Below are 13837 nucleotides of genomic sequence, written 5' to 3'. Positions count from 1 at the left end.
AAGAATTATATGAGGTCTGCCCAATGCATATGCAAAATGAGGCCATTAAAACTTTATTTTGCAAATTTAGTATACATCGATTATGTCCTCTTGAAAGTACTTTCCATTTGTTGCTATGCACTTATTCCATCTTTTTTTCCACTGTTTAAAACACCCTTGGAAGTCGTCGGCAGTTAGGCTTTTTAGTTTTCTCTTCATTTCTTACTTTATTGTGTCCACATCTTCCCAGTCATGTCCCCTCATCACATTTTTGCATTTGGGGAATAGGAAAAAATCGCAGGGGGCCAGACTTGGCAAATAAGGAGGATGATCAAGGATGGTGATTGAATTTTTTGCCAGAAACTGGCGAACAATCAATACTGAATGTGCTGGTGCATTGTCATGGCGAAGTACCCATCCATCATGTTTGGTTAAAATAGTGTGCACTGTTGATTTTCCTAAATTCAGTTCATCAGCTATCATTCAGACAGTTTTTCGACGATCGGTAAGGACAAGGGACCACACACGATCAATGTTGACACAAACACAGGTGGTTGAAGGTCATTCCCATCTTTCATCATCCGTGGCATCTTGTCAGCCATCTTTGAAGCACTTGATCCACTTGAAAACGGATGCTTTCTTCATAGCATTATCACCGTAAACAGCTGTCAACATTTCAGTTATTTCTTGATAACTTGATAATGCACTTCACCAAAAAACTTGATGCTGATTTGCTGCTCCATGATTTCGTCAATTTCCATTTTTGACAAACATTAAATACAAGGACTACAGAAACTAACATGACGGGCACCAAACACACAACTCGACTATCCGCCAAGCACAAATGGCTCATTGGGTCTCAGGTCAGCCGCTAGTGGGCAGGGTCGTGTCATATAGTCCATGTCATGGCCACAAGATTGCAATTCGCAAATTTATTGCACAGACCATGTAGTTCCTTTTCCAAAAAATTGAAAGGCAGCAGTAAGTGAGGTCTAGAGAATGATAAGTGTGATAAAAATTAAAAAAATATGATAGAAATAAAGTAGTCCGCATCATGGCTACCAGATTGCATATTTATTGGAGACTTTGTATACAAGAAAGAATATTTACAATATACAAGTTTCTTGGACAGGAACTAACTACACAGTAAAGAATTTGGCAGGCAAGCTTAGATATTAAAAGAAAATATGACGCAGATGAGAATAGCTTAGATGCAGGCATAAATGGCGACGAGATAGAGAGGGCATTAAAGAAGGCTTAGGAGAATGTGGGGGGAATTTGGCCAGAAGATTTTGTCAGATCAATGTTAGTTCCTCTTCTAAGAAACTCTGAAAGATGCCGCTACAGTAACTTCCAACAGAGACATCCACTAAATGAGCATTACAATGCAACATTTTATTCCGAAAACGAGAATGGCAGCCATAAGCGATGACTACAGAACAATAAGTTTGATTTTGCACTCAACCAAAGTGGTTCTCAGAATAATCAACAAGAGGCTGGAGAGCAGGGCAAATGATTACTTAGGGGATGATAAGTTTGGGTTCATATAGGGGAGAGGCACGCGTGATGGCAATGCAGTAATCAGATTGCTAACAGAGAGGAACATAGAACACTATCTGGATGTATTTACCCATTTCATAGATTTTGAGAAAGCATTTAATAGAGTGAATAGGGTAAAATTAATAAATACATTGCAGTAAAAAGTGGGTTGGAAGAATAGGAGACTATTCCACAACCTGTACATTTCTCAGAGTCCTTGGGTATGAGTGACGTATGAACTGCCCAAATGTGGATGTTAAGACCAGGGCTAACACACATCAACACACATTCTTATCAATATACAGTCAAATCCTATGACTATATTATTGGAATTTACTTTTTCCCACAATTTTCAGCATTTTTAAATTGTCCCATAAAATTTTCTAATTTTCCAATGCATGTATAACCCCATATTTACATGATTTTATTTTCAGTTTTCCTGATTTTTGCATCACTGTGTGGATTTAAAACAGTTACTCAATTACATCAGCCAGTAAAAAAAAATTTTTTGACTTCATTTCAATCAAATACATCTAAAAAAGACGGGAGAGGGAAATAACGTGAACAGTTTCATGGATAATTTCCAATACCGTGCGGCATTAAGGAGTGCCAATAGTGGCGAAAAATGTGAACTACTAAAAAAACTCATAATATCAGTTGCCAGAAATAGATCTGTGCTATGAAATGAATACAGCTTGGAGTTAGCTACGGAATTTATACACTTTATGAACACCTGATGGAGACTATTCAAATTGCACATAAGTTGAAATTACGTAATTTCATAACCATATCCTGAATGTTATTTAGGTGGTTATTCAGACAAGATAAAAATATCAGATTGCCATGGAGTTGTTCTATAAGAGTCTGGGTTGACGGTGCTGCCCTTGATTTGTTCCAAAAATAAAAAAATATGCTTAAACATTGCTTTGATTCTCCTTAAACCAACTAATTTTTAACACCATATGAAAAGTCATTCTAGTCCACTGTTTTGGAAATGAATAATAATAATAAATCTTTACTGTTCAATTTTTAAAACAATATATGAAAAAGAATAAACATAAATTCCCCAGAGATCTTTCATGCATGTTTGTAGTTGTCCATTTTTTCTAAAAGGGTGACCTAGTTACTGTATTTTTGGCACAGTTTATTCCACAAAAAAACCATGAAAAATCACCCTGCATGTTATAAGGGAAACGCCAGTTTCAATCTCAGCCTTTAGGCCACTAGCATATAGTGCTCCTATATTTAGGGGGTGAAAGTGGAACTTTTGAAGATTTTTCATTTTTTGAGTAAAAGTTGCATTGCACTATAATATCTGTGCAACATACCTCATCATATAGACATGTGTTTTCCTCATCCATGCTTGTTTCAGGCAGATTAAAAAACAACTGAAGTAAGATCTCGTGCTTTCCCGGCGTATTTGCTTGATGAAGTTTTCTCAGGTCTTCCACTGAGTCAGGTCTTCCACTGAGTCATGTTGGCCTGGGCCAACATGGAACCCCTGACCCGGTGGAACACCCGAGAAAACTTCATCAAATAAAAAACAAAAATTTAAAAAAATATAGATGAAAGCATTGCGATCGCTGAGGTGACGATGTGTTTCAGTGATCCTCAGACAACATTGCTAGCAATGAAAGGCTTTTTTATTTATTCCAAAACTGAATCTGAACTTATAATATCATACCCATCTAACATGTCAGAAAATAAAACAATGAGCTGAATATAAATATTGAGGAAATTATTCATTACCTCATGATCGCATCATGAAACAGTAGTGTGCACAATTTGGTCAACCAGGTAAAATAACCGAGGTGTCCATCAATACTTTACTGATTATTTCCCCCACAAGTTTTATACCTTCATAAAAGAAGAGAATAAGAGTGTCACTTACCAATTCCCGAATTATAAAGAAAAGTTTACTCATTGATTTTGGCTGCAATATAAACACAATGGGATAGCGATAAATGGATACATCCAAGGCACCTATTTCTACGGTCACATCATGCTTGGAACCTGAATAAAAAAAGATAAAAAGAATAAAATAAATTTTTGAAAATACTTGACTTTAACTAGCATAATTAGATTGGCCTCAGGACAAACAGAGTGGGGAATAATGAGAATCCCCTGAATCAGTGGCTGTTTGACAAATAGTTAACTCTACAATGCCACAATACTTATTTATGATTGAGGACGATAATTAATTTAACACACCAGGTTTATTGGATGTAAATTTGTGTAAAAATAATGGCATAAACTCGTCAAAAATGGAAAATAATTCATAGTGATCATGAATGAGCACTTATTGCTCAAATGAATATCAAAATTGGATAGAACAATATGTCATAAATTGCATTGATAATTGTTCTTACAAACATTCAATATACTTGGCATAAAAAATGCATTAAATTGCAGCTATTAATTCATGGCAAATGAAAATGTTTAAATATATGATATATTAGCTAAAAGTTGATTATTTTTACCAAGAATAATGATAAAAACAAAACCTAAATTGTAACATTAATTTTTGGTCTCTAATCAATAACGTTTAATCATCTAGGGGATCAGGTTACCGTGGTGGCTATTGTACTGGCTTCCCACCACAAGGACCCAAGCTCAAATTTTGGCAGTTTTCACTAGTATCACAATCCCCACAAGCAATCCATGTGCACAGCACTTCCATTGAATTACCCTACCCATTAGACAGGATGTTTAAAATTGAGGAGCTCTTGACATTTTCTGTTTATTTTCTAAGAGTACGTTAATGCCAACAGCAGGTTTCTCTCCAGGCTTGTCCCATTTTCTGCTACCCTACCTCTATCAAAACACTCCCCATTAGCAGTGTAAATGAACACGGCTATCATCTACCTCCCCTAATTATTACTACTACTCCATCACCTAGAAAAACAATACAGGTAACATACATGATATGCATTGCCTATATTTATATTAAGATTTATAATAAGAGGCCTGCCACGAAAGTAACATACGTTTCTGCCTGGCAGTGGGTAGAGTTATGGCCACCATCTTAACCACCGGGAACTGTTAAATGTGCGTTGTGATAGAAAATCCCATGAGTTGTGAAGTGGGATCTATGATTAGGTTTTTACTGGCAAAAAATCACAAGCCAATTGAAATTCATAGGCAACTTCAGGAAGTGTGCAGAGACAGAGTGATGAGTGAATGCAGATTGGGGCAGTGGTGCATTGTTTACAAATGGCTGCAACGATGTTCACGATGAGGACTGTAGTGGTTGGGCTAGCCTTGTGACATATGGACTGATGGAAGGCCAGTTTTTGGACAACATGTACATTAGTCCATTCACTCTTAAACTAACAACACCACTGATGCACAACACTGTCACTCATCACTTAGTCGGTGCACAGCACAAATTTCCCAATGTATGCCGGCAGTTTTGAAGTTTATTGCCAGTAAAAACCTTGGCACTAAATGGATTTCACATTTGGCAGGATTCCCAATTTAAATTGATTCCCAAGTTAAATTATGTTCAATTTAACTCACTACTGTAAACAAATAGCAAACAGTGCAACCTTACAAATACTGCAGCTCAAGGCATACTACCTTGAGTGTGGGTGTATATAGAGCAAACATTTGGCTCCCCCCATTACTTCACTTGCTACATACAAACGGAGGTTACTTTCCATATCATATATGAATAAACAGATGCTGGTAGTTTGCCAGAAGGATTAAATAAAAGGAAACAGAAATGCAGGACACAATGAGTAACAACCTTGAAAATTTATTAGGAGCATAAAACCAAAATGATCCACTGGTTAAAATATATACATTACTAATTCTATTAAAACAGATATTTCATCTCCTACCATATGCCATTAGGTGATCTTGCATGTAGCTTGAAGTGATTCTGTGAATTTTCTAATTATTTTGTATGAGTGATAGTGGAAGTACGGACTAATTTGATCAATGGATGCACAAATACTTAAGGAATAGTTTAAAATTAAAGAGAAAGTAAAACAATTTAATGGAATGACAAATACAAACCCAGAGGGCAAAGATACTGCTAGGGGGCTACAGGGAAATTAGCTACAGGATAATTCATAACAATCAATAATGCTCTTTAATCACTAGCATATAACTTTGGTGTTTAAAATATGATACTTGCATAGGGCTGTTAGGGTTCAATAAATAGAAATATCAAGGCAGAAGTAGCCTAGCATATTTGAGAGAAGGGGGGTAGCCTTGAAACAAATTGATCCAGGGGTTAGTGAGATTTTATTGCAATCAACTACTTTCTACTTCACTGACCAACCCCTTCACATTATTTCACCAAATAGTACCTACCACACAAGTTAAAGAAGCTATCCACTTTCAAAAAAGTTCCCCTATTATGTGGAATGGTTAATAAAAACTGTAATTGGGTGTAAGCCCTAACAGTACCACATTGCCTACTGTAATAAGACAAAGTTAACTATGAATAACAATGGTTCTGAATGAAAACCAATCATTTCGAAGCAACGAAATCATTCAAAATACATGTTTGGATGCATTATTTGCCAAATTGAAAAGGATTAGTACCGACAGTAGTAGCGACAGACAGTGTACAATAAGTTTTACATGGAAGTCCTTAAAAAGGCTGAGGAAAGGCGTGCAATATGTTAGGAAGGAGATCTTTGCCAACTGGAGGCCACAGCTCGACAACTTCCCCCAATCTTTGTCCATTTGTTTATCAGAAAATTTTACAAATGGCATCAATATTAATCTAATAGCAACAATGGAATCCATGGGAAATTTAAGCATGTAATCTGAGACATTAGAGAATGAAATTTTATTATAAGCACAACAACATACAAGTACACTAATACACCTGGGAAATTTCACAATTGACAAGATTTGAGAGATCCCATCTGCATTTCTACTGAAATTCATTATGGTATGCATTAATGCATGTCATATACTGGATACCATAGGGCCATTAATGAATATATATTTATTATCTACAGTGGAACCTCATAACATGAGCATTCCTCGTTCTGTGATCTTTCTCGTAAAGTGAAACACTAGTTTAGCGAAACAAATTTTCACATACATGTATTAATTAATGCACAATATGATAAACAATAAATTATGTACAAGGTTTATTCAATGAATATTACATATACATTGCTTAGAATGGTGGATCATGTTCATCTTTGCTTCTATCGCAGAATAAAGCAACCAGGACTTCGAACTTGATTAGTAAAATCAAAAAGAATCAAAATAAATAATTAATTATCTATTATACTTACCCAAATCCTTTTCACTAGAAAGCTGTGTAGAAACATTTGTTTTTGCTAATGCTTCAAAATTTTGTTAAAATGTGACTCAGAATTATCATTTATTAAATTTTTGGCATGTATTGCCACTGCCTTACCAGAGTTTCAGTTTCCCATAACCTCCACATCACATTTTTCTTGGTTTTGGACTTAACACTTCTTTGAAACTTGAGGAGTTTCTGAATGGTATACAAGCAAGGGTTTAATTTTCAAATCGCCATTTGCATTTTTTCAGCATGAGATGGCTTTTCATTGGCCGGTGACCAGACTATGCATTCTCTTCCACCATTAAGAGTAGAAATATAGGTTCGCTTCGGCATCACGTTCTAGAAGAGACCCATCTCATCACAAGTAAAACCCTGTAGAGCAGGTAACACTCAGAATCTACAAGCTTATTGAAGTCATAGATGAAGTTGGAGTTTGCTGCTTCACCATGCCTCAGAATGCAGTAGATGCCAGTTCTTCTAATAAACTTCTCAAATCATGCATGGCTCAGCATTAAATACTGGTTTGACCATTGACGATCCTGACATCTTATTAGAGATGAATTTATGAGATTAATTAATGGGATCGGCAAAAACACTTTCCCCTTCTCACAAATTATATTCTTGTCAATAGTGTCACATTGCAATTGCTTTCCATTTATCCATATGAGAAGCAACTTTTCAACATCACTCAGAATAAATGCTCATCCCATAAATATTCTTGTCACTCTCTTTGAAGCATTTATCTCCTTAGTTTTTTCCTTGTTCTAGAAGATTGCAAATTGCTGATGTTGACTGATGGTTGATGTGAGATCAGCCATGCTCACACCTTGTTCCAGTCTTTCAATGATATTATTTTTCATTTCTACTGTTATTTTTATAATATTATGGCTTTCACCTTACAGATTTTTATTCAGGGTCATTTTTATAACAATGCACAAAATATAATTGAACATCACAGAAAAAAATCACTGACAATAAGTCTGAAAACAATTTTGGAAAAATGTGTGATCACTAGCGACACTAAGATGCTAGCAGAACGAGAGCTAAACACAAACTGAAGTGGTCTGTACACAATTATTGTCAATTTCCCTCTCCTTGTCACTTCTTATGTAAAAAGTCACTCGTTAAGAGGGTCATTTTCGGGACCACTATTACTGCTCGTAAAGCAAATTGCTTGTCAAGTGAGGAGCAGGTCAAGCAAGGTTACCCTGTATACCATAATTGCCGACCTACATGATTCACTTCTAAAATATGCCTAAAATATAGGGCGAGTCTTGTACACCAATAATCAAAATTAAGAAACTTCTGGTTTACATTAATACATATTTTAAAGCATTCTATTGCATTTTATTTTTTTTGCAACAAATTGGCTTCAAATAAATCTTTCCATAATATTTTTTTCTGTTTTGTAAAAATAATAAGTTGCATGAGATTTTTCTAGCTTCCCTCTGGAGGAGTGAAGCAGAGTAAAATGACATCCACTGATATCTTAAGTTTGATTTCTCCAATGTGTGTATGGGAATGCTATTTGATTTGGAAAAGTTGATAAAAACATGAATTGTAACTCCTAACTAAGCTAAGCTCCCTTGGGGTGCATGTTGGCAGTAAGTCTTTATTCTTTCTTAGAGTACGAGCTTAATAAAAATCACTATCTGCCAAATGTGACTCTTACCAGCAAGTTAATAGTTTAAAAATGGGAGGGATAAGGAGGTAGCTAGAATAACCATTCCCGGGTGGCCAGGATCATATTCAATCATGGAAAATCACAATCTACACAATCATATTTGTGCATCCACAAAAACTTAAAAACAGTAGGGTGTTACTTTATTTAAATATTAGAATGCATTTTTAAATAAACACTTTTTTTAAATCACCAAAGTTATTTTCCTACAGAGATTTCATGGCAGAGCATGGCTAAAAAACAATACAGATTCTACTATGATATTTTATTCGAGCAACAAGTGATTATGTAAGCCAAAAATGCAGAAAGAGCAACTGAGGAGTTTTCGACCACCGCAAACTGAGATGATGATAAGAACTTGGAAAGGACAGGAAGAGGAACTACAAAAAGTTATTTGCAGTAATCATAACCAGTGACAAGGAATTGCAAAATGGCTTGACTAAGAGGAAGAATTAAAAACTTTGATATTAGACCATAAAAGATTCAGATTTTTAGTTGCCACCAAAATGACTATTCAACAAACAAGAGTGATTGCTACCAACAGAGACAACGTTGACTTTATGGGCCAATATCATTGCTTACCATATTCATGAAGAGACCTACGTAGGAGGACTAAAACTAAAATAGCATAAGAGATACCAAGAGAATATGAACATAAGAATATTGAGTTGCATACATTTTTTATTAACGCAAGCAAAAGAAAATTTTGAACTTTCACAAATAAGAAACATGAATGAGGCCCCACTGACATTCAGTGTGCCCTCAAACAAAATGTAGATTCTAAACATGAAAAATGTCATTATTAAACCTGGTGGACATGAGAAAACACATTTGTGTTGTCTTGCTGTGCTGAGGGAACAAAATGGCCATAATCTGTTAAAATCCTTTCCACAACTACTTTTCACAATAAAAGTAGCTAAGAATGCTTTTCGTGACATTTATGTCCACATTCAGGGGACTTATTGACTTCTGCCTTCGAGAAATAGCTATTATTATTAGGTATCTGACTCTGTTCCGTGAAATGATTTTTTTTCATGGTGAATCTCCACATCACACTTACCATCCTTGCATGTAACTGCATACAATATGAGGTTGTAGTATTTCCCTCTCCATTATTGACTATATCTCATTATGACAATTTTGAATTAATCAATTAAACTAACCTTGACCAAGCTCAATATTATTATTTCCATGGGAGACTTCCTTGCTATCTTTAACTACTGGACCGTCAACTAGAGAAACAATCCGGTGAAGGATAACTGGGCCCCTCACACCACTCCCACCCAATCCAGTGCGGCCCTTTTTTTGCTCATTTGGTCCTCCTCCACCATCACCACCCACTGAAAGTAATCCGAAATTAAAAACCGATTGATCAAAACTGAAGCATGCACTAAGAAACAATTAGCAAAATATAGAAAAATGAACAAGGGGAATACATTTACACAGACATCGATATTTATAAGGCTTAAAAAGTACTTGATTTAATATATTGAAATGTAATGAAATAATTGACTTTGTAATTCCACACACTTTATTTAAAAACACAACCCAGGTTTCGACGTTGAACGTCATCATCAGGTTGATTTAATGCAACAATAAATGCTGAGATGTTATTTATTAAAAATAAATGTTAAATGACAGATTATACATACACTAACAATTAATAACTATATCAATGCCAAATACAGGATTTAATATGGATTGATTATATACAGTATAGGAAGTACTTGGTATGGTAGGGGAAGAGAGGGGTTTGTTGGGAGCAATCCTATGGAGGCAGGAAAAGTGGCTGAAGGGGGTATTGACCGCCAGTGGGATGTTGAAGACTGTAATTGAGGGGAGGATGTCAGGCAAACGAGGAAAGGGAAGGAACAGGATAGGGATGTTGGACGGGATGAAGGGAGGAAGAAAGTACTCAGGGCTGAAGAGGGACCTGATGTAGAGTAGGATGTTGTGTTTTGCTGGGGGTCACAAATTGTTGAATTAGTAATTATGTCTATCCAAAAACCTACCTTAACTGGTGGATTACCTAATAATAATAATAATACCTTTATGCATGGTATTCTAAAGATTATGGCAGGTTTTGGATGGATGCAGACCATCTAACAGTAAAACAATACATTTCCTGGCCCATCCTAAGAAAAAACAACCCAACATCCTAACCTATAACCATTACCTCTTCATCTTCATTAATATCCTTCCTCCCTTCAATCCGTCTAATATGCCTACCCTCTTTCCATTTATTCCTTGCTTGCCTAACATCCTCCCCTCAATCATAATCGCTTTCATTCCATTGCCAATCAAAATGTTCTGCATCCTACTATCCTGCGTCCTTTGAATCTTTCTCAAAAATCCCTTCACCTCCTCCACCTTTCCCTTAACTTCCCTGTATATTTTCCTCCATCCATTTAACATTTCCCATCCTCCTCCAATTTCAAAATCTTCCAAACAAAGCATGTCACCTTGCTCCAACAACTTGCACTCTATAAAACCACACTCCATATCAAAGTTTTAGTGCATCTTTCATTAATATCCTTACTCAATGTCCCTGTCATCAATTTCCTCCTCCAATGAACGCTTCCTTGACAAATGAAATTCTTCCAATATTTAACTTAACTTTCCTCTTTCTCAAAAACCAAATAATATTTGTTTTGTTTATATTTATTCTCATCCCATACTTATCGCACTAACTTTCCAATTCACTTCACAATGCTTGCAACTCCTAGGCTGACTGACTTACTAAAGCTTGATCATCATCTAACCTGATTGATTTTAAGAATTCCCCACCAATTTTTATTCCTACTTCCACATCTTACCATGCTTCTTTAACGATTTCCACCACATATACCTTGAAAAGCAAGGATGATAATGGACACCCCCAGTCTTACCCCTTTCCTTAAAACTGCCCACCATGCCTATCCTTCCCCCAGTCGCTCCTGAGCAGTCTAAGATATGCTATGCATTAGTCACATATCCCTCTAAGCTACTCATTTTCTGCAATACACCCATTGATTTTACTCAATTTACTCAATCAAATACCTTTTCGAAATCTATGAAACATTCAAAGACATCCTTATTCTGTTCTATTTTCCTCCCTATTAGTGATATCATTACTGCTATGGCATCATGCGTGCCTTTTCCCTTTCTGAATCTAAAGTAATCATCCCCTAAGTAATTATTTGCCCTGCTCTCCATCCTATTGTTGATGATCCAGAGAACCACTTCGGCTACAACATCAACTGTACTTCAACATCAAATGTATCTTTCTATTATCCTCACATATAGCAACCTTGTCCTTTTTTTTGGGATGGGAACTAACATTATATGATGATTCCAACCTAATACCTCACTCATAATAGCCACAAAATAGTCCATAAATAGCTATCCTACCACATTTTCCTTAAGTCTTAGTAGTTTAGCAAGGATGATATTTACCCCAATGGCCTCATTTGATATAAATTTACCAAATGCCTTTTGCATCTCCCCATCAAGCGTGCCTGAACCTCGGCTATTCTCATTACCATCTTCCAACAAGCATTGCTTCCAGCTCTCTTGCATATCTATGGTTCAAAAATTATTTTTCCTGTCTTATCTTGGATTGTTTGCAATGATTTTCCATTCTTGTTCCATGACAGTGCTTTCATCTTCCAGCATGGCACATCAATTTCACCCTTCCAACATTAATTTTCCATATCCTCTTATGGCATCTTCTGCCATGCATCTTTTGCTCTATTAATTCCCCACCTCAGTATATTACTAAATTCTTTGACCTTCTGACTAACTCTGCCCTAACATTTTCCTATTTCCTTCTTTTTTCTATCTTTCTATTGATCTCATCTGTCACCCATGGATTTTATGGCCTTCTCATATTTATTGTTCTCTGGTTTTGGTTGTGGCCTCTCCAATATTTATCCATTTTATTTTTTCCAATATTCTCCTTACCCTCTCTCAAAAGTCTCCGCTACATGCTTATCCTCCAGATTAAAAGGTGTAGTGTCTTAGCCCATACCAAACTTCAATCAATATTAAATTTTTCAAGTCTTTTCTATATACCTTTACTTAAGGATGTAAAGAAAAGATATATTTCTACATATAATGTAATCCAATTTATCCCAATTAACTCACATATACAACCAGTAAACATGATTGCAGAAGACATTTCCAACAATATCATACGTAATAAGACTTCTGACGAGGCAAGGAAGTCATTTCTGATGCTCTCTTTCTAGTGATAGGTTTCAGGTTTTGTAGAGTGATGTTCAATTTTTTTTCCAATGAATTGGATTTGAAATGAATCAGTGAAACCTTAACAGACATACTTTCATTCCCATAAGGCTCAAATTAATTTAGCTATTCACTGGCTGAGAATGACAATGCTATTATAACATGACTTAGGTGTTATGCTAAGGATGGACCATCTAATCTTCAGGAAGTAAGTGATTACTGATGCTCATTTTACCATCTTATATAATCCCTAAGGACTGTTAAGGATACAGAACATTCATACTTGAGGCTGGTGCACTGCTTTCAAAAATCATTAGTGGAACTATTGAACATCAGGCCATTTATTTGTGTACATACAAAATACATACCACTGAATGAATGCATCAATATGTTTTCGTAACAATTTAATACAATCAAGCTAAACAAAGGGTTCTGATGAAGTCTGATATGTAATCTGCTAATAAGAAGTTATTATATCCTTAGTTTATTTATGAGAAAAAAGTCTTAGGAATGACAGGATTAATGTTGCTTACCTCCAGCCATTAGGTTGACCACTTCCACATGAAATTTACACGTCTCAAATGGACGAAGATTAACTTCTACCACCCCTTTGAAGCGATTATAAATGTGCTTATTTTCAGAATCTATTTCAATGCAAATACCATGCCTTTCCTTGATGAGGTTTTTCCTAAAAAATATATGCATACCACCAAATAAAAAAAGATTAAGAATAAATAAAAATACAGCTTAAATAAAATACAACCTTCAAGTCACCACAAGATGATGGAACAGGTGTTCCAAAATCAAACATTAATGCAGACAAGAAAAATTATGATCTGCAACACATGCATATAATAATTAGTTAGCAGTCATAAATAACTTGACAAATTAAGTGTGGATAAAAAGTAGTAATTATTGGGAAAACAAAACAACCCATAAGAATTCAAAGAAATGTGTATTCTTGTTTTATGTGGTCAATCATCTAATTGAGGATTCGTTATTATTCCAGAATTTAATTATAAACCATTGACACTCTGATTTTTATTAACATAATTGAATATAGGCACCCACTTTCGTACACTGAATACAAGTTATGTTCAATTCTGGTCTCCAGACCATGAACAAAATGCTTTCAA

At 35.5% G+C, this 13837-nt stretch overlaps 1 protein-coding gene across 1 annotated transcript in view; it reads right to left on the bottom strand.

Moving 5' to 3' along the window:
* Positions 1 to 13837, bottom strand: part of LOC139698569 (putative helicase mov-10-B.1) — a 72550-nt gene that overhangs the window by 43061 nt on the left and 15652 nt on the right. Inside the window, exons 3-5 of the mRNA XM_071597409.1 lie at positions 13235 to 13389; positions 9641 to 9817; positions 3410 to 3531 (exon numbers count right to left, since the gene is read on the bottom strand). Of these exons, the coding sequence (XP_071453510.1) occupies positions 3410 to 3531; positions 9641 to 9817; positions 13235 to 13389 (454 nt within the window). The remainder of the gene's footprint in view (positions 1 to 3409; positions 3532 to 9640; positions 9818 to 13234; positions 13390 to 13837) is intronic.

Source organism: Hetaerina americana, unplaced genomic scaffold (assembly GCF_022747635.1).
Source record: "Hetaerina americana unplaced genomic scaffold, ioHetAmer1.1.p SCAF_89, whole genome shotgun sequence".
NCBI classification, from domain to species: Eukaryota; Metazoa; Arthropoda; class Insecta; order Odonata; family Calopterygidae; genus Hetaerina; species Hetaerina americana.
The sequence above is the reverse complement of the archived record's forward strand: the minus strand, read 5'-3'. Positions and strand labels throughout refer to the sequence as shown.